We start from the raw sequence: 22,310 nt of genomic DNA, 5'->3' as shown, positions 1-22,310 counted from the left end.
CACAAATTGTTTACAGAAGTATTGACGATGGCTACAGAAATAATTGTTCATTGACCTCTGTAATAGTTTGGGGAGCCCAGTTTAAGGGAAGGAAACATGGAGAACAGGATAAGGCATTTTCATCTCACACTAAACATGTTCAACACCTACGTGCTGTTTCTTTAGTCAATAAATATAAGCAAATTTAAACAAGTCCTGGTAGAACCTTACCATTCAGTCTCCTCTTTGTCCTCATGTGCAAAGACTACACTTGTATTTAGCAGTGGCTGAGGTCTTACAGCTTCAGTTGCTGGAAGAAATTGTGATTTTGAGCTGCTTTGCAAATTTTCAGGAAGCCCCAGGTGAAATTCAGCAGTAACTGTCAATATGAAGAATATGCTTTTAAAAAAAATATATACATTTACCTTTGCAAAGAAGTTGCAATGTGGAAGCTGCTCGTGAAGCCCAACCAGTCTGTCAGTATGTGAGGTTTTAGATAAGTGCTGGAATTTCATATTTGCTCATAAAATTTGATTAAATATATTCCACCCTAGGCCAATTAGGCTTCGCTGCACTGATGATAATGAAGAATTAATGAGCATAAATAATTCATAAGTGGATCATGAAGGTTTGCCTAACTGATAAAAATTAATCTGGTGATCCCCTGCTACCTGTGTAATAATAATGGATTGGTTCTTTCATTTGCCGCCCTCACCACTAAGTTAAGTACTTTTATTCTTTGACATTTTCTGGTCAGGATCTTCCATTGTTCTCAGGGTTGAATGGTTCAGGAGGCGTGGGAAAGCCAACAAGGGAGAAAATCAGGGAACAAAAGAGGGTTTGGGTCTTCATAGGAAAGCATACCTCATTAAAAATGATCTGTGTTGAATTCTACCTAAATGTAGCAGTAAGCCCATAACTTGCTGGAAGTAATTTTATAGCAATATGGAAGTGTCCTATAAAGTAGAAACAACTGAAAATTAATGGACATCATGTGTAAGCTTTAAAGTTAATGAAGTAGTTCAGGGTTTCAGGTGGGGGTGAGTGGAAAGTAGGGAAATAATGAAACCGTTCTCAAGACAGATTCTAGATTTGGATCATATGAAATGAGGACATGAACGTAAAGCAGCTTTGATACACAGAGTGCCGAATCTTTCTGTCCATGGAACATTTAGGGACTGAATTTTAAAGTCATAAGCTACAAGTAAAAATCATTGATAGCTTTTTTCAAAAGCCGCTTGGCCATGTCAAAGCTCTGGATGAAAACACAATTCAAATGCCATGTCATAGACAGCACAAGGTTATATTACAATTACTATCATGTAGCAATAAGTCTCAAAATTAACAGATAAAAATGATCAATTGTAAGTGCCATTGCAGTTAAGAGTTTAAAATCTTGCTGGAATGGCATCCTACATGCAGCCAGATCTCAGGCGAATCAACTGAATGTGTCTTTGATAAAAGCAATGGAATGATTTTGGATCTCATACCTTGTGGTTACCCACTTAATTGTAAATGGCAAAGTCAAAAGCCTCATCTGCTATCACCAGGTAGAATGAAACACATAGAATCAATGAAATGATTCTATCTAGATGGAATTAATTTGAAACTAAAATGGCAATGTTAAGTGTCTTTGTCATCAGCTCCCAAACATCCGTTTGCCTCTAGAACAGAGCAAAGGCGATGCCAGGTTTGTTAGCGACTGTTTGAGAAGGCAAATCAGCTTCTGAACCAAAGACAATCCTTAACAAATCATGCAAGGATTTTAATCCCATTCCTCTACTCATGCAATTCAGAAAATTTACTCTCTAGTACAGCGATATCTCAGTTGAAATGGGCTTTAATGTCAAGTTGTTTCTTTGCATTTATTCCAAATAGCATGCACATTAAATCTTTCAGGAATGCCACATAAAAAGAAAATAGTGAGCTTTAAAATTAGATTAGAACTTCCAGCGTTAAAGGTAATGAAGTCTGAAATAATTTAATTTTTTAAAACTGGCTCGTTCCATTCTAGGTTTCAGTTCTGTAGAGTCAGCTACAATTCTTATCAGAATGACTGGAAATTGGCAGCGAAAAATCACAGCTTATCTTAGAAAGTACTTTGACGAAACTATTTTTAATTGCACATTTAAATTGTATTCCGTGGAGAAAGATTTCAAGTTTCTAAGCGTAACAAATGATTCTTCATTGTATTCTACTCAATTTCCTCTACCACCTTGCACATGATTGCCCCTGTCCTGAAGCAATTATAAATCTGCTCAAAAAAACAGGCTCTAGATTTGGATCATCTAAATATGTAGACATGTCCTTGCAACTACTCCTTTGGTTTCAAATTGGTTTTGGGAAGTTAGATTTCAAACAGGACATCGATGGCTCTACGTAACACAACAAACGTTAAGATCACAATACACAAACTCCCCATCCTGTATAAATATGCAGTGGTTTTTAATTCGTTTCTGACAAACTACTCCATGGATTTTCATTAACGCAGCATGCAAGAGTATATTTTGCTGGTTCACCTTGTTGTGATTCCCTCAGAAACCAGCAGCATTTAAAAAGAAATATCAACTTCCAGTTTATAGCTGCATAAAAGGACAATATGCACAAGATCTCATGTTTTAAAATTTTTACTGTTAAATAAAACACAACTGACTAAAGCCCATTTTCTTTTAGTAGACAATTTATATTTTAAACTCGAGAAAGGAAAGTTCCCCTTTTATATGTACCATATATGGCACTCTCTGTGGAATTACAGTCCTTACAGCAAACAGTCCACAGTAACTACCAGTTTCCAACAGGTTTGTATGTCCCATTTTGCTAAGTAATAACTGAGTAACCAACAGCAGGCACCACCTTTAGCTTTTGGAGATTCCCACAAAGTGCAACAGCTGTAAACCTGATGATTATTTACCTCTGCCCATGCCATGGCTCCTAGAATCCTTAGGTGGCTGTGGAGTGTGTCTCTTCAACTAGAAACCACCTCCCTCCCACACCTGATAGCTCAGACTCTTCTCTGCTGACCATACCTGAACAGATTTCTGATAATCGCTTATTTGCAGGGAAGCCTGTAACCTGATCTCAAAAATAGCATCCCCAATGGCAACGAGAACCATATGAACCTTATATCTAGGTAGAAATGTTAATGCCTAATACTCCAAAATCTGTTTCTTTAAAAATGGACACTTAAAAATAAGTATTTCATGGACATTTGTGTCTAAGTAATGAATGGAAACAGTGGAGTAAGTCATCCAATGTGCTGAGTGCCTGCAAATACTCTTAAAAAGATAAACTGCATCAGGATACCTTTGAACTTGTATGTTTGAAATTATATTTGAAACTTGTACATCTGATGTGCTCTGTGTAATTTAACTAAGATGTAAATTTAAAATTAAAATTAGATATCCTTGAAAGCCCAACTCTCTTCCCTGAGTGAAACTAAGTGGACAGTTTAAAATAACTATTCACACAGCCTAACATTCACAACACTTCTTTGGGACTTGAGACTCTCAGGGTGGGATTTCACGATCTTGCTTGGGCGAGATCATAAAATCCTGCCCGAGTCCAACTAAGATTTCCAATCTGTGAGCCTTGCCCACTCTGGAATCAGGAGAGTAAAATTTTGGCCTCGGTCTCCACTGTTAACACACAGACTGCTGTCTTTGTCTTGAAGCATAAGTATCTTGTATCTTCTTTCCAGTTAAAGAGTCTAAACCTTCTTTTGATCATGAATAATCAAACCATCCAGGCTCGTCAGGTTTGATGTGGAGTTGCCAGCATTGGACTGGGGTAGGCACAGTAAGTAGTCTCACAACACCAGATTAAAGTCCAACAGGTTTATTTGGTAGCACAAGCTTTCAGAGCACTGCTCCGACTAACCTGATGAAGGAGCGACACTCCAAAAGCTCGTGCTACCAAATAAACCTGTTGGACTTTAACCTGGTGTTGTGAGACTACTTACTAACACTGTCAGGTAGATTTCAGAACAGGTCACATAATCACTTCCACTTTACCTTGGAGACACAACTCCAAACATAACCTTATAAACGCCACAACTGCAACAATCCAATTTAAATCACAAGGCATTTTCATCTGATATTTAATTTTTGTAAATGCCAGGAACAACATCTGCACAAAAACAGCCCAATAAAACTCTCAAAATCTACCACTCTGGCGTTATACAATTTTATTTATTAAGTACTTTACCCTTTATCAATCAACAAAGTACCTGTTCTATCTCGATTTTCAACCAACTCTGGATAGTCCTCTGGATGTTTTGTTGAGAGCAAGTCTTCAGTGTCTTGGCTTCCCTGTTCATCCAGGACTGCTTCGAGCACAGCCATTTCATGCTCGAGCTGTTTTATGTTATTCTGTATTGCATACCTTTGCTTGGGAGGTAAAACAGAGTTTCCGGTTGATATAAAATGTTTAATATTAAAAGAACTGTTCACTACATGCAGCTTGTGATTTTAATTCAATGTAATATTTTAGTAACAATGCAATTGCCATTCTATTATGATTGCAAAAGCCACTTAGGTCTTAACAGCTTCCAGGTTTAAGTGGAGGATTTTTAACCCTATTGCTATGCTGATGGCAGACCTCATAAAAAAAAATCAATTTTCACCTAAAAAATCAATTATTTTCCTAAAGTCCTGAGTGAGAACATACAAGCATGCATCAAGATCTAGGATAAGGCTACTTACTGTACCAAAAACCGACTTTCAATGAGACCACATATATATACACCATTAAGATCTTGACGCTACCTAATGTCACGAGAGAGGTGAATAGCTGCAGATGAAATTTCCAAGATGGGGCTTTGGGAACTTTGTAGCTCACTCCTTATGATAATTGGGTTATAACTCTTGACATTGATTTAGCTGATATTATTCAACTCTGACCCTCTGCTGGTTCAAAAGGAACTACCATGTTTTACATAGTATTTAACCATCTTTTTTCAACTTGCTATTGACCAAGAATTAAAAAGAAAATGGGAGAAACAGGATTGTTTTAGATGGCTGTCAATTCTATAGACTTGTTCTGTGGGAAAAAAAAACTGCTCTCTCACTTCCCTCACCACCAAACCACACCTCCCCCAACCCAATCAAGTCGTTTATCTTAGCATGAATTAGTGATTAGAGGTGATTTTCACTGCACATTTCAACTTTTGAATTTGATATTAATTTATACCATTGTGTTACCTGTGTGGTTAGAATTTCGCTCTCTGGCAAGGAGTCCTCTGTATAGCTGATATCACTATCATTGCCAGGTACCTTCACATCTTCTGCAGGCAAACACATTTGGAAAACTACAATTATAACAACTTATACTTGCATATTGACTCTGGCATAGGTGCATCTGAATCCTTAGATGTGGAAAACGAGTTCAATAAACAACATACTCTCACCCTGCACTAATAATTTATAGCAGTAGTTCTGTGTTTAAATCAGACACCACCAAAATAAAAATCTAATGCTCCATTCCCCCTCACCTTCTCAAAATTTGGATTTTCCCTGGTGCGTTATTGAGAGGATGCAATTTTGTACGTGGGCCGGGATTTTCCTAAAAGAGACTTAAGCGCTCAATGAGCAGGAAAATGGGAAAATTTCCCGCACGTCTTTTGGCAGTACATACCTGAATGAATCTCCAGAGTGCCTCAAAGATTCACGCTGCTAAGTGGGGGACAGGGTCTCATCCAACCCAAGAGGCCAGCAGCATAGTGCTGAGCAGACCAGGGCACATACTCCAATCTGTCAGTAGGAAGATTGGCACATGCGCACTGGCTCTCCCATTGCCAGTCTCCTGATTACTGACCTCCTTATTTCTTTTGCAGCCCCCTTCACCCATCGCCAACACAACCCCCTGAACATTTGCTGGCCAGCCCGACCCACTGCCTGCTGATGTCTCCCAGCCTGCTGCACTACTCAGTTGGGAGAATGCCAGCTGTGGAATGTGATAAAAAGCAGTAAAGGCATTCGTTGTATTAACTGTCCCACCTTTACAGAGATGCAGACATCAGATTGTGCCACCATTGTGTGGAATAAAATGTGTGGGTTGCAGAGATAGTGGGTGGGTGGGTGGGGAATGGTGGGTTGGGCCTGGGTAAGCTGGCGCAGACTTCATGGGCCAAATGGCCTCCTTCTGCACTGTAGGGATTCTGTTGAAAAATATTCCTACCTCCAAGGTTACCTTTGATCCTCTTTGCATCTTTCTTACTGATTATCGTGGTTTCTATTTCCACCTCCAGAACTATCTTTCCTTTTAACTCCTACAAGACAACCTTCATTAACAGACCCACAGACTATTTACGTCCATGCTCTCCTTGTACCGAATCCTAAAAAAGGACAGTAGCAGGTCTTGGTTCATCCATTACCTGACAAGTCTCTGAACAGTAAAAATGTATGAAAATTTAATATCTGTGACAATGGAGCCACAAAATGGAGAGACTAAGACCATTGCTGAACCTACAACATATCTTGGATGCACCTTCCAGCACATGTACATCTTATCGTTTGTCAACAAACGACAATATCATTGCAGATGAAAAATGGGCTTACTGTTATCAAAGGCAAAATACTGTGGTTGCTGGAATCTGAAACAAAAACAGAAAATGCTGGAAAAATTCAGCAGGCCTGACAGCACCTGTGAAGAGAGGACAGAGCTCTGATGAAGGGTCACCTTGACTTGAAACATTTGCTTTATTCTCTCTCAGGTAGATGCTGTCAGACCTGCTGACTTTTTCCAGCATTTTCTGCTCTTGTGTTGTTAATAGTACAATTTGTTTTTCTTTTTGAATGAAGTTGTGCTGTCTGCAGTTTCAAGTCAGACCAGATTTGGAATATGAAATGTCTAGTCGCCTTAATTGCTTAATCTCAATCTTTACGTGCAAATTTTCCTTGAATGGTTACTCAAAAGGGAAAAAGAGTACAAACCACTATTTTCTCAGATTCAAAGTTGGAAGTCACCAGAAGTTTTTGCCTAAAAAAATTGTTCAAATTTCCCAGCCAGCAGCTAAGTCACCAACAGAACTTTGCTGCCTCATGTCCAACACTTATGTTAAATGTTGTAGGTCAAGGCACATTCCAACCATGATAGTTTCCTAAAATGACTATTAATGGCTACCATACCTAAACAGCGTGGCTGCAGATATGGAGCTTCCCAAGTTTCTTCAACATTTCCGTCAACTTTTTCATCCTGATTATCTGATTCAGTTAAAGCATTTATTTGCTTGCGAGTCTTACTGCTCGCTTTTGGTCGTGGACTGGCATCAGGCGATGAACCATCAGAGTGAGAAGAGAACAGGTCAGGGGACTCCCCAGATTCTTGGCTTAGAGCAAGGCATTCATTTCTGGGAGAGCTCCCGCCATCTACATTTTCTTCTAATTTATTTACTTCAGTCTTTTTAACTGCTGTGCTGCTGCTTGGCAATGAAAAAGATTGTACGAGCGAGCCTTTTGAAGACAGGTGGATTGCGCTTAAGGGACTTTGTAATACGGATGGAGCATTTGACCCCAACCTATTGAATCCAAAAATTTGAAAACAGGGTAGCTCTTCATCGCTGGTTTCAGACTCTGAGGTCGACAGTTTAACTGGTCGCTTCCTCAAACGTTGAATCTGGTCTGGTGTTGAAGATTTCCCAGAGCTCCTCTTCAATTTCTCTCCCGCTGCTTCATTTTGTTTCAGATGTTCTTTGTCCTCTCCCATTTCACATTTACTTTGTACTTCATCCAGTTCATCCTTGCTTTTATTTAGGCTTTCTTCAGTACTCTGTAGCAGCCCATCAGGAGTCATGAAAGACATCTGTGAATTCTGCGGGCATTTGATGTTGCCAGTTTTATTTCCTCCAATAATGCTTTCTTGTGCATTAGTAAACATAGGCTGAGAGTAGTATCTTTCAGCATCAGTTAGTTTAACTAATTCACCTTCTGTAGAGCTTTCTACAGCCATAGGAACATTTTCAAGCAATTCACAATTTTTATACAACTCTCTCTCTTTTAACAATTGATCTGGTTTCTTTTCTTGATAAGTATCTTTTTCATTATTTTCTTGACTAAGTGGATCTCTAGTTAAAAACAATAATTCTGACTCTGGATGGGCATTGGAATCAAGTCTTGTACTTAAACCATCTTGCTGAATATCTTGGTTGATAGTTATTTCTAAGGCTCTGTCTTCAACTGTGTTTGGGCTTCTTTCAATACAAAAATTGTTGTTTGTGTTGCTATTCAAAGGTCCACTGACTGTGGCTTGGCTTGATCTATCAAAGTCAAATACTTTTTTCTCTACGTTAACCAGTGAACTACTGCTTTTTCTCAGTCGGTTGGTGTTCCGTTTTCCCTTCGATCTGCTACTTGATAGAGGCACCACCTCCTGGATATGCTGTGGAAGTACAGGAGGAAGAGGCGATCCAAAGGTTGAGGCTGTTGGAGGCACAATTTCAACAGAATCATGGCCTTCCCTGTTTGATAGCTGAAGTACAGTATCCAACTCAGACGTACAGGGTTTACTTTTAATGGCATCGGCAACCTCAGCTTCTTTGATCAGAGAACCAGCTTTGTCCAAATTCACGTTTCCCATTTCCTGATCTGTAGCAACATTTCCATCAGAATCTCTGTTTACTGCACCTCCTCTGTTGATCTGCTTTGATTTACAACTGGCGATAGCATCAGTGCATTTGGAGACTGGAGCTGTTGCACATCCATCTTCTACAGACTGACACTCTGGTTTTGACATGAGAATGAATGATCTTCGTTTTGATAATTTGAATGACTTTAGAAGCAACTCAGTGTTCTCCTCGCTGTCATCATTTACCTCCTTGGATCTTGTCTGTTGTTTGATAGATAAGCCTTCACTGCTCTTCTCTTCACTGTTTACAGTTCCTACTCTGGAATCACACACAGCCAAAGGTGTCGCACCATTCAAGTGCACTTTATCTCCACCTGTACAACTGGAATGTACTTTTAGGTCACTATGGTTTTCTCCAGGAACAGGCCGTAGTAGTGACAAGCTGGTTTGTGAACCCAAACCTTCCGAGTGCTTACAAGATGCTACTGTTGGACATTCAGCTGACATGGTAACATCCTCTGTTTTATCCCTTAATTGTTGATGCATACTCTTCGATAATCTTGACACATCATTGTCTTCAAGCTCCTCCATCTTAGAGTTCCCAAGTGATCCAGGAGAAGCTACATAATCTTGTTTTGAATAGCTATCATTAGATAACTGTTCATTGTAAGTTTGAACGATATCTTGCATGGGTAGACTCTCAGTTTCTACACATATCATTCCTGCGTCAGTATTTTCTTCACAAGGCTCTGCTAAAGGTTCAATGCCTGTATCAGGTGCGAGGAGTGAATGCAAGGTGGTTATTTTAGATTTCTTCCCTTTGTTTTTGTCTTGCAAGATCAACTTTTCATCCAGCAATTTTAATCTGCTGCTGCTTCTTCTGGTGGTCCTCATTTCTAGTTCAGCCTTCACTGGTTCTTCGCTACTGGGGAAGCTATCAATCTTGTTCTCATTCACGTCAATTGGGTTGCTTCTCGGACTTCCATCGGCCCTTACAAGTTGACTGACCAGCTGCAGAGGTTTAGTTTTTTTTCTCATCTGTTTTATTGACGATTTTTTGCCTTTTTTCCCCAAACCTTTGGCTATTTTTTTCTTCACTTCAGCATTAAGTTTGCATAATTCCAAGTCTAGATGCTGCACATTTTGCTTAGAGTCTTCCATCATGTCACCACAAACTGCGACTGCAGTCAGGGTAGTAACAGCTAGCTTATCAATTTGTTTAGTATCAGATGGTGCATTTTGTATTTCATCATTTGTCTCAGATTCAATGTTTGTAGACAGAGGAACATTCTCCTTGGGGTCTACTTGTCTTTTTTCATTCTGGACACCACTATCATAGCTGTCTTCTTCATTAACAGTCCTCTTTATGAAGTCCTCAGGATGGAGTCCAACGCTTTTCCTTTTTCCTTTTTGAGTTTTATTGCAACTGGTGTCAAAGACGTCTCCTCTGTAAGAAGCCAATTCATCACTTTTGCTGTCAGAATTAAAACTCCAGTTTACTGGAGCACTTTTTCTCTTGTCTCTCTTATAGGTTTTCCCAAAGATTTTGTTTTTAACATCAGTCGCGGTTATCTTCGCCACATTTTTTTCTTTTAAAGATGAGACAAGATCACATTTGACTTTTTCAGTATCTTCTGAACTAGAAGCTTCCTCACCAGAGGCAGGGCTCTCTCTTTCTGCTACGGAATCTGTCTCCGTATTCTTCTCACGTGGGTTAGAGTCAACACCAAGAGCTGTCACCTCATCAACATTAATTCTGGATAACCATTCACTGACTTTCTTGACAATTTGCTGGCCTTTTCTTTTGGACACCTTTGGAACTGATTGGCTTGCACCTCCATCTCCAACCACCCAAGTAGAAGTTTTCTGGTTCAGTTCTTCATCGTTAACCAACTGATTTGTGTCTTTTTCTAATACACATTTTTCTGAAAAGGGCATTGCACCGTCAGCGCAAAGTTTGTTTCCATCAATGCAATTTTGCTCATTTGCCCATTCTGCAGCAACTTGCAATGAACTCTCATTTGCAAAGGTCTTGCCAGGTGCCTCTGGGCTACAGAAGTTACTTTCAGATATGTTTTCAATCATTTGTTTTTGCTCTGTTTCAGATTCAGCTGCACAGGGATGATCGCCAGCGTCTGTGTTTGCAGTTTCTTCCGACACTTCATTATCATCTACAAATTAAACACGTTTTCAGACACAATAACTTAGGATTAGTTTTGATTGGCAAAATAGCCCTTTTTTCATCTCTTACTTTGCTTGTATAGATATTCTTAATGAGCTTAAAAGCTGAATTTAAATTCAAAACCTTGGAAAGCAACTCCCCCATTCCACCCTCCCCCCACCAGCCCCACAAAAAATTTCCAAGTTACCTGCTAATTGACTTTTTAGTGAAATTAATTAATTAATGTTCAGTTGCTGACAACAGAACATTAAGATCCAGAATAGGGAACAGACAGTTCTGGATTTGGTGATGTGTAACAAGACAGATTTGATTAGGCAACTTAAGGTGAAGGAACCCTTAGGGAGCAGTGACCACAATGTGATGATTCCCTGCAGTTTAAGAGGGAGAAGTTGGAATCAGATATAACAATATTACAATTAAATAAAGGTAACTACAAATATATGAGGGAGGAGCTGGCCAGAGTTGATTGGAGAGGGAGCCTAGCAGGGAAGACAGTGGAACAGCAATGGCAGGAGTTCTGAGGGGTTATTCAGGCGGCACAACAAAAATTCATCCCGAGGAGGAGGAAACGTGCTAAGGGGAGGATGAGGCATCCATGGCTGACGAGGGAAGTCAAGGACAGCATAACAGCAAAAGAAAACGCATACAAAGTGGCGAGGATTAATGGGAAACCAGAGGATTAGGAAGCTTTTAAAAACGAGCAGAGGGCAACTAAAAAAGCAATAAGGGGGAGAAGATGAAATATGTGTGTAAGCCAGCTTGTGATATAAAAAAAGATAGAAAGAGTTTTTGGGGAAAATGCTTTGGAATTCATAAGCGCAAAGGGACTTGCGAGTCCTTGTTCAAAATCCTCTTAAGGTTAACGTGCAGATTCAGTCAGCAGTTTGGAAGGCAATTGCAATGCTGGCATTCATGTAGAGAGGGCTAGAACACAAGAGCAGGGATGTACTACTGAGGCTGTATAAGGCTCTGGTCAGACCTATTTGGAGTATTGTGAGCAATGTTGGGTCCCGTATCTAAGGAAGGATGTGCTGGCCTTCGAAAGATTCCACAAGAATGATCCTTGGAATGAAAAGTTTGTTGTGCGAGGAACAGTTGAGGACTCTAGGTCTGTACGGGTTGGAGTTTAGAAGGATGGGGGGTGGGGGTGTCTTATTGAAACTTACAGGGTTCTGCGAGGCCTGGATAGAATGGTCGTGGAGACAATGCTTCTGCTAGTAGGAAAAACTAGTTCCAGAGGGCACAATCTCAGGCTAATGGGGCGATCCTTTAAAATAAGAAAGAGGAATTTCTTCAGCCAGAGAGTGGTGAATCTGTGGAACTCTGCCGCAGAAGGCTGTGGAGGCCAGGTCTTTGAGTGTCTTTAAGACAGAGATAGATAGGTTCTGATAAGGGGACCAGGGGTTATGGGGAAAAGACAAGAGAATGGGGATGAGAAAAATATCAGCCATGATTGAACAGTGGAGTAGACTCGATGGGCCGAGTGACCTAATTCTGCTCCTATGTCTAATGGTCTAAGATCACTGTTTTTATTTAATCATTAGGAAGTTTCATGTTAGAGATTTTTCCCCATGAAATGGAAAAAATTGATAGACAATAGTCTATCAATTGATACAGTCTATCAATAGTCTATAAAATAATAAGGGGCACAGATCAACTAGATAGTCAATATCTTTTCCCAAAGATAGGGAAGTCTAAAACTAGAGGGCATAGGTTTAAGGTGAGAGATACAAAAGTGTCCAGAGGAGCAATTTTTTCATAGAGGGTGGCAAATGTCTGGAACAAGCTGCCAGAGTAGTAGTGGAGGTGGGGACAATTTTGTCTTTTAAAAAGCATTCAGATAGTTACATGGATAAGATGGTTATCGAGGAAATGGGCCAAATGCGGGCAACTGGGATTAGCTTAGGGGTTTGAAGAAAAGGGCTGCCTGGACAAGTTGGGCCGAAGGGCCCATTTCCATGCTGTAAACCTCTATGATTCTAATACCAGCAAGTAACAATTTGTGAGCATCCAATATCATCCCTGGACCAAGCAATAATTAAGTTACCATAATCATATAGTTTGTGCTCCTCACACTGCTCCAGCAACCCTAGTCAGAGGATAGAACAACCAGCCTAAAATCTCCAAGAATGGGAACAACAATTCTTGGACAAAAAGCATTCTTGGCCAATGTAAATGGAATAGTTAACCGGCAAAGAGCAAGTTAGTGATGTAAAAAGATGTTTAATGCATTATTTAAACTCACCTCCCACACAATCCATGGCTAACGCCTCAATCTTTCTGTTTCTCATGGGCTCCCTCAATACAGGAACATCTCTGTTGACTTCCTCCTCTTCTTTATTAATACCATTCCCCCAAACCTCATCATCTGTCTCTTGGGCAAATACTATTTTTCAGTTACCCTCAGTAAAACGCTCTCAAACTCCCATTTTTTTCTGCCCCTGCTCAAGTTATCCCTCACCTCTACCTTTGATTTCCCTGTTGCAAACACTGTGCTATACTCACATTTTTATACCCTTCAGGTTCCTGAATAGAGGACATCTGGCACATTGCTGGTCCAGTCATTCATTTGCTATATTTAAGACAGCACGGTGGCACAGTGGTTAGCACTGCTGCCTCAGTGCCAGGGACCCAGGCTCAATTCTGGCCTCGGGTCAGTGTGTGGAGTTTGCATTTTCTCCCCGTGTCTGTGTGGGTTTCCCCTGGGTGCTCCGGTTTCCTCCCACAGTCCAAAGATGTGAGAGTTAAGTTGATTGGCCATGCTAAATTGATCCTGGTGTCAGGAAGGTTAGCAGGGTAAATGGGAATAGGGCCTGGGTGGGATTGTGGTCAATAGAAACTCAATAGGCTGAATGGCCTCCTTCTGTAATGTAGGGATTCTTTGATTCTATAGTATGTTAAGAATCATTGTGCCTCATTATCCTCAGTCAAGTCATCCCAATGGTCCAGGATCATCTTGGGAATAAGAGCAATTCAAACATTCCTGTACTTTATGGTAAGTGATGGTTCTTATTTCCTAACATCCTCCCCCAATCTCAAACTGATTACCATGTCCCAGCCCAAAAACCTATGGATTGCTTCACCACTGAGATTGAGACCACATGTAGTTGCCACTCTAACAACCTAGTCTTCCTCTCACTCTTCGTCTGGATTCCAAACTTCTCTCAGCTTTTTTTCCCTGCGCATTTCTCACCCTGCCTCTCCAAACTCATACCTTCTGCAAGAGCCACCTTCAGCCACAGCCTTTTTTTTAAACTGAGGCCTTCTGCACAAGTGTCATCCCTTTCCCATTCAAAATGGTGATCACTGCCTTCCTCAAAAAGTCCACCCTTACTCTATCTAGCCTCTCCCAATTACCATCCCATTTTTAAATATTCACTAATGAAGAAAATATGACAGCACTTCTTCCCTCCATGTCCATCTCTCGGAAAGTTCCCAGCAAAGTCGTTGAATCAACCCGCTGTATACCTCAAAGTATAGAGGCCATTTTAATGTGATAAATTATCCTCCTTGATCTTTGCAGTGTCTGAGATCCTGTCTTTTCTAGGATATTTAGCTTCATTACTACTATATGAATGTAACAGAGCTTCTCCAGCAAAAATTGCTCTCTCCACTCCCGAATTCATCTCCACTGAATCTTAAGATGTAGTCCATAACATTAGGTCTCAACAATAAATTGCAAAGCATTCCCACCAATTCCACTCACTAAACACATACTCAGACTGCACAATACAGGAGTGTCACGTCTGGCCAAAAGTGGAGTATTTGCCACTATTTCCCCACCCATTATGAAGATGTTAAGTTTCCTATCTCACTGCTACTTAATACTTATACGTGTCATAAGTAAATGGGGCGGTACGGTGGCACAGTGGTTAGCACTGCTGCCTCACAGCGTCAGGGCCAAGGCTCGATTCCTGGCTTGGGTCACTGTGCGTGTGAAGTTTGCATATTCTCCCCATGTCTGTGTGGGTTTCCTCTGGGCACTGCGGTTTCTTTGTTGGTAATTTATAGGGCGAGCCTGAACCCTATGTTTGAATGTATGAAAGATCTTAATCTTTAAATTAATGTCTGATCATCTATTTTCCAAATGCATTCTCCCTGAATTCCTAAGGATCAGAAGCAGCTGCTTATCCCAAAAACGTATGTTTGTCTTTTCATTACGTCACTCAGCATAATCCTGGCCCTACGTAATGTGTGTTGGCTTAAACATGCTTCTTGCAGAATTTTTCTAGCTGAGACACATTTCTTCATGTAGGGGTTCTCATTTTGCTTTCCAGGCATCCATTTTCATATACGTTCCACAGTTAGTTCTTCTCCCACCAGCAGGCCCACTCACCCTGTCTAAAGATGTGCAGGTTAGGTGGATTTGCCATGCTAAAATTGCCCCTTAGTATCAGGGGACTAGCTAGGATAAGTGCATGGGATTATGGGAATAGGGCCTGGGTGGGATTGTGGTGCAGACTTGATCGGCCGAATGGCCTCCTTCTGCACTGCAGGAATCTGTGTCACCTCTAGACTAGATTTGTGTAGTTATCTTCCTTGCCAATTTTCCACCCCCACAAACTCCAACATGTTGAAAATTCAGGCATTTGTGCCACAGTGATTCCTGCTTACCCATGGGCTCCATCTTCACTGATGTACAATGACTTTGTGCGTTTCAACCCAAAGAAAATAAAATTCTTGTATTATTTGTCCAAATCTTTTTCATGGGTCTGTCTCAATCTACTCCTTTAAGTTTGTCCAACATTAAACCTGACAATGGACTATTATATTCTCAATCTGGTCTTTTGCACATTGCTCCTCTTCTCACATCATCCTGTCATTACATCAATGTTTCAGTCACCTCAGACTACTCTCTGCACTGCCACACTAACCTTTCACCCCTCCTCTTGCAGCTTCAGGCTTTTAAAAAAAGTTTTAAAATTTATTTATTAGTCACAAGTAAGGCTTTGCAATGCAACACTGAAACGAGGTTACTGTGAAATTCCCCTAGTTGCCACATTCTGGCATCTGTTCAAGTCAATGCATCTAACCAGCACATCTTTCAGGCTGTGGGAGGAAACCGGAGCACCCGGAGGAAGCCCATGCAGAGATGGGGAGAACGTGCAGACTCCACACAGACAATGACCCAAGCCAGGAATCGAACCCGGGTCCCTGGCGCTGTGAGGCAGCAGTGCTAATCATGTGCCACCGTGCAGCTTAAAAATACGTGGATTGCAGGGAAATATCAGAGTGGGTGGGCTGCTGGTGGGAGAAGAACTGACAGTGGAACACATATGAAAATGGATGCCTGGAAAGCAAAATGAGAACCCCTACATGAAGAAATGTGTCTCAGCTAGAAAAATTCTGCAATAAGCATGTTTAAGCCAGCACACGTTACGTAGGGCCAAGATTATACTGAGCGACATTGTAATGAAAAGACAAGCATACGTTTTTGGGATAAGCAGCTGCTTCTGATCCTTAGGAATTCAGGGAGAATGCATTTGGAAAATAGGTGATAAGATGATAAATTAAAGATTAAGATCTTTCATACATTCAAACCTAGGATTCAGACTTGCCCTATAATTTACCAACAAAGAAAACCTGACCAGCTAGCCTTGAAGTCCACTTCTTTCAGACAAAAAAAGAGTCCGGTTCACACCGTTAGTTAATCTTCCAACAAAGGAATTGAATAATCTCCTTTAGAATATCCAATAAAGAGACTGTGCCTGTAAATTTTCACCCCAGGACCTTCAAGATAATGAAACAATATCTCCAGGACATCAATCAATTCCACATGACACAGAAACCAAATGATGCCAGGCACTTCTGTTCTGCGCAATATTGATCAGAATAAGGCGATCAAAGAAACATTGTAATCTACATAACTACCTACTTTCTACTGATGCCAGCAGTACAGGAGCCATCAGACTGCAAAAACTGCTTGATCATTTGGATTTGTCTTACTTTAATCAATTTCCTCCAGCTCTTCATCAAATAGGTGTTATTTATCAGTAATTGTTTTAACCACGAGATGGCAATAGGTGAAACTTGGGAGGTTGTAAATTACCAAAGTTTGACAATAAGTACTGTCTTGCCCAGAAGGAGAAATACAGAGATTTATACAGATAAGGGCAAGCAGAGAAATGATAGAAGAATGGCAGATAGTAATCGGTAGAGCAGCAAAACGGTTGAGGAGAAAATCCTTAAAAACAGTGCGGGAAGCCATGGGAAGTTGAGGTTGGGGGGAGGGGGGAGGGAAAGCAGCATGGTGGCAGCAGCAGCACAGGTCGGGAGGTTGTTGGGGGGGGGGGGGGGGAGGGGGGGAGTGGGGGGAGGGGGGGGGAGAGACCACTGCAGCGCAGGGGGGAGGTGGGGGCGCTGCAGCAAGAGGATGGCAAGCATTGCAAAATGAAATTACAGGAGAAACAAACAAACAAACAGCCATGTGGACTGAGTATACTGCTAAGCATTTAATTTTAATTAAAATAACTCACACAGTAACAGCCACTGTTCAAGTGATCAGTCACAGCTCAGAACAAAGTTGAAATTAAATAGAAAGGAGTAACAATCTTAAATGATTCTGAATTTTTATCAAATCCAAATGTGAGAAACATGGATAATAGTCAAGTGTTTGTAATACTAGTCTTTTGGTAGTACAGAACTTGGTAATTCTTAAAAGAAAAATAGAAATTTGTTGTTGATCATTGTATTCTTGTGAATTTCCTGGGTCCAAAACAACGTTAAGGAAATGAACAAATTTATGTTGTATGAGGAGTGTTGGTCGCCAAGTGGATTCTAACCGCTGTGTCATCATGCTGCCTACTTCAGTCTCACATGCCTATAACGGCATCATGCGTTCAAAGGGTTCTTGAACTAGAGACTGTATTACTGAAGGACAGATTACCAACCTGTCCTCCTTCTCTTAACATTCCATTCTTTTGGCTTCATGCAGGCCAAGATGACAATAAGGAGAGATCCCATACTGGAGGAGAGGAAGCCAACATTCTGGATATTCTGGAGGAGGACGCCAACATGTTAGTGAAAAGGACTTTAGTCGGTTCCTATGGGGAAGGCAAGATCAGCCTTCCCCAGGTGTTTTGGGGCGGGGGGGGGTACAGATGAGCCCCCCATAAAGGTCATCCCATCTTGACATTCTCAGTGAGTGATATTCAATGTTGTCTTCAGTCTGTTCATAAACTTTTAGTACAGGCTCTCTCATACAGGCACCATGTTACGGAGAATACAAATTCTCCTTACTCGATAAGGATCACATTCTGGGGAATACCTCACGAACATGTTTTCGCAAAAGAGGCAATGTTGGTCCAGGTTTCTGGCACTCAGAAGACTGCTGGATATCAATCACACATTGTTTTGAAAAGCCCATCATCAGACTTGGAATCAGTCATTTCACACAAGCTGGAGATGAAATGACAGGCAGTGGCAGAATTGCAAGAAGCAGTCAACAGACTAGAGCAAAGGATGGAGGAGTCTGTATGCATTTTGATGTCATGTCTCCAACATGCAAGCATCTAGATGTCTCAATGGAAAGGGTGGCGACTGCCTTGGAAATTCCAGTCCAGCAGATCTTGTTGGATTTGCACTCTGGCTGCATTCCATTGTTATTGTCTTCAGTGGGATCTGTGGCTAGCAAGAGGGCAGAGGTGGGCACCTGGATCTTCTCCCAGGTAGCCCTTCTCTTCAGAGTCAGGCAGAGGTCCTTGGGAACCCACAGAGAATAGGACCACCAGCTGGAGACTACATTGCCACTCTTTATTGGAAATGTATGCAAAATGTATTCGCAACCATTCTCTTTATGAGATAGCATGGAATTCAGCAAAAAACAGAAAATGCTGAATAAGCTCGGTTTACGTAGCGTTCATGTGACCCTTCTACAGAACATGGAGTTTAGCATCCTTACTAGCCATAGAGATGCAGTTATAATTACATTTCCAAATGGGAAGGCTGCCTTCGTTAAGCACAATACTTGCAGCCATGATGCTCTCTCCAACCATATGCGTTCTGTGTCTGCAAAATGTTTCTCATAAAAGTATCCACTACTGCATCAAATCTTTTAATGCAGCATTTCAGATGTTGAAGCCACTTTCACTTTCCAGATGCAAGGTTTGCCACTGGCTTTTCCAAAGATTAGGGACCATTGAATCATGAGGGTTGAAGATGAAAACCTGAATCTGAACTCATTCTTGATGTCACTGGTTATAAATTCATTTCAGTCCACAGGCATCGCACTAAGGGCCTGAAGGAATGTGGCTATGTCCAGGTGTACATATCTTAATCTTCCTGGAATCACGTGGTATCAATGTGGCACATTCCACGTACTGCATCTTCAGTCCCTCATCTCCCAATTCAGGTTCTTGCCTTCAGAGTCTGAGAAGCTCTTAGCCTGCTTCAGATCACCCTTTGGAAGCAGATCCCTCCCTTTGAAGCACAAGATTGTGAAGAATGCAATGGACGACAATTATGCAGGACATCCTCCTTGGAGTGTACTGCTCAGCCCCACCTTAGCAGTCCAAACATCCAAAGTGCACTTCACAATGCCAATGGCCTGCTTAACGATGGATCGTTTTACTTTATGCACCTCGGTGTATCTCTCCAAGTGACTCAGAGGGTGATGTGCCGATATCATGAATTGGGTGAGTCACCTTTGTACATTGGATAGGTCTAACCTTCTCATCCCCCAGATCCAAGGGTGGTCTCCTCTTGAAACTGGGCCAGGTAGTACAAAGCCCTTCTCCTCTTCAGTCAGATCACTATCATCAAGAAGGCAGCATTGAGTACAGAATTCTAGTCCATCCTCCTTCGCCCCAGGTGCAAGAGATTAATAAACATTGTCAAAATATAGTTGACTTCCTACTTGCATTCAGAAAATCAACGTCTCGTCACTAGCTTTTCATTGATACAACTCTGCAGCTGATGTGAATACTCATATTGAGTTGACCATGACATCAAACATCTCAATCCTACATGGAGGGAGAGGTTTGGGCACATTCATGAAATGTACTACCTCACCAAAGGCACTCTTGCAATGGATGATCTTGTTTGCTGATCAAGGTCATCTTGCACTTCAGCAATGACTGGGTGCCCTTTGGTCAGTCATCCATGCCAACTGGAGAAAGCACATCTGGCCGACATGAAGCAGCTGTGCTTCCTTAACAGTTACCTACATTTTCCAACTTCACATACCTCTGTTAAAACTCAAATGGACAGACTCTATTGTGAAGCTAATGACTCCTGCAGTTTCTTGTTAAAGTGCAACCAAAGGCAATGGCTCTAATTGCACCTTCTCAAGGAAGTCCTCCTCTTTCCTCTCAGCTGTGGCTCCATTTCAATACCGAGATTCCAAGCAGCTTGAGTGCGCCCCGTAAAGGGCCTCTCCCACTGACTCAGACACTTCCTGCGGAGATTCTTTCAGTTTTGATTTCAAAATGCAACACGTCTTTGGGCTCATAAGTTGGTGACAATGTGCTGTTAACGTCAGATCACCTTTGACCCTCCCCTAGTGTGTTTGGATCCCTTTGATCTTCCTGGAATCCATGGTGTGCACATGGAGCTCTCTCTCTGATCTTCAGCCTTGCCTAGGAATCCAATCTCAATTTCAATCCTCCCAACTGAACTCATGATTGTCGATGTCCCCGTGCCTCATGTGGGCCTCACTTTGTCGCATCTTAATGCTGAATTACAGCATTAGAGACCCCCCTCTGTATTACATATACCCCCTTCATAGGCTGCAGATACCTCCTCTAACTCTGACCATCCCATTTACAACACAGTACCAAGCCAGACAAAATCATGGCCACACACCATATACCACGCTGTGCCTTGAAAGAATTGAGCACAAAAGCCTTGTTGGAAGACAGTTTTCCAGAGAATGGAGGATTCAGAGCAATCCTACAGCCCCACCAGTGTAGCGTCTCATATTGGTGAGAACCTGGGCAGTGCTACTGCAGGTAAGCTCTGAATGTTGCTGTCACCTTGAAGTCGTGAGCAAAGTGAGGCCCAACAGCAGCACACCACTTATTCGCAAACATGATTCAGGCCGGTCTAATTTCCTATTTACATAGTGCTAGACAGGGAGGATGGTGTGGCATATTTAATAAACTTCATGACACAGTAATGCACGCAAATGACGTTGCTGCCAATGGATCAGTGGGAAATACAACCCACCCACCCACCATCAACTTGCCATTAAAGTGGTGAGGGGAAAATTCCAAACTGTTTTCCTGCTGATGGGAATCATTGTTTTTGGCCTAAGCCCAAATTTTCTGCTCCCATCTGACATGACAATCACCACAGACAGGAGGGGTAAAATTCCACCCAGTCATTGCAGCAGGAAGTGTTTAGCTCTTCACAAGAACACACACAAGAAATCTGGAAGTCTGCAACTTTGACAAAGATAACCGTACCCATTTCTGATGAAAACAGTTCCTCCAATACTGGTTTAGATAATTGTGATTTCTTTCCCTCACAAGGTTTCTCATCATTGTCACATCGATCAATTTTCTCCTTTTGAGAAGCAGCTTTCTTATTTGCGGGTTTTTGATGTGGTGTTGACCTGTGGAAGGAACCAAAGCAGCAACTTAAGAGTCCAGTCTTTGGTAAGTTAATTATTGGTATCCATGTGGAGATGCTGGCATTGGACTGGTGTGGACACTGTAAGAAGTCTCACAACACCAGGTTAAAGTCCAACAGGTTGATATGGAATCATGAGCTTTCGGAGCGTTGCTCCATTCCCCTTATGAAGAAGCCCTGATCTGAAAGCTCGTGATTCTAAATAAACTTGTTGGACTTTAACCTGGTGTTGTAAGACTTTTACAATTATCGGTAATGACAGTTGTTCATTCAAAACTAAGTGGAGTCAGGGTTTTGAAAAAGTATATATATTAATGGTTGTCAAAAACAATGTTTCAGGTGAAGGGGTTAATTAAATAAGATGCCAAGAGATCTGGATCAGAATGATTAATCAGTACTAGCAGAATGGGAAAGCACATCTCCATGATTGACCAGCTATAACATCAGGTTTTGTACCCATGGCTTCACACAGTAGCAGGTGCTGAGAAGATTTCTTTGATAAAAACAGGAAGCACTGGGAAAACTCAACAGGGCCCGTCAGCATCTGTGGAGAAACAGAATTGGCATTTCTGAGTCCAATATGATTCTTTTCTGTAACAGATGCTGCCAGACCTGCTGCGTTTCTGCCCCCCCATCCTTTCTGTTTTTATTCCAGAATCCATGGCATTTTGCTTTTATTTTGATTTATTTTCCTGCTGCCCATCTTTCTGAGCAGATGAGGAAATTAGCGTGGAGTTGCCATTAGTGGAAAAGCAACAGCACTTGCTGCTGACCTCAAAGAAAGTCATGGTGAAAGATTTATTCATCTCTTCCAAAACTTTATAGCTCTTACTGTGCAGTACATTGCAATGGGGCTTCCCAGTGTGGAGTTGCACTGATGTCATCACACTGTCTAAATGGTCTAGATCACATTAAAGAATTTTCATAGACAACCAACCAGGAAATGAAAAGCACTAAATTCCAAATCATTTAAAAAAAAACAGGGAGAAAAACAAAAGATTAGAGAATAATTAGTGTGAAG

General features: G+C 41.4%; 1 protein-coding gene across 1 annotated transcript in view; it reads right to left on the bottom strand.

Annotated features, from left to right (window-relative positions):
- Positions 1 to 22,310, bottom strand: part of LOC145359213 (breast cancer type 1 susceptibility protein homolog) — an 82,963-nt gene that overhangs the window by 32,920 nt on the left and 27,733 nt on the right. Inside the window, exons 9-13 of the mRNA XM_080213689.1 lie at positions 21,124 to 21,272; positions 7,104 to 10,709; positions 5,178 to 5,260; positions 4,205 to 4,364; positions 211 to 358 (exon numbers count right to left, since the gene is read on the bottom strand). Of these exons, the coding sequence (XP_080069815.1) occupies positions 211 to 358; positions 4,205 to 4,364; positions 5,178 to 5,260; positions 7,104 to 10,709; positions 21,124 to 21,272 (4,146 nt within the window). The remainder of the gene's footprint in view (positions 1 to 210; positions 359 to 4,204; positions 4,365 to 5,177; positions 5,261 to 7,103; positions 10,710 to 21,123; positions 21,273 to 22,310) is intronic.

The sequence above is a fragment of the Carcharhinus amblyrhynchos genome, chromosome 27 (assembly GCF_965287045.1).
Source record: "Carcharhinus amblyrhynchos chromosome 27, sCarAmb.v2.hapA, whole genome shotgun sequence".
In the NCBI taxonomy this organism is placed as follows: domain Eukaryota; kingdom Metazoa; phylum Chordata; class Chondrichthyes; order Carcharhiniformes; family Carcharhinidae; genus Carcharhinus; species Carcharhinus amblyrhynchos.
The sequence above is the reverse complement of the archived record's forward strand: the minus strand, read 5'-3'. Positions and strand labels throughout refer to the sequence as shown.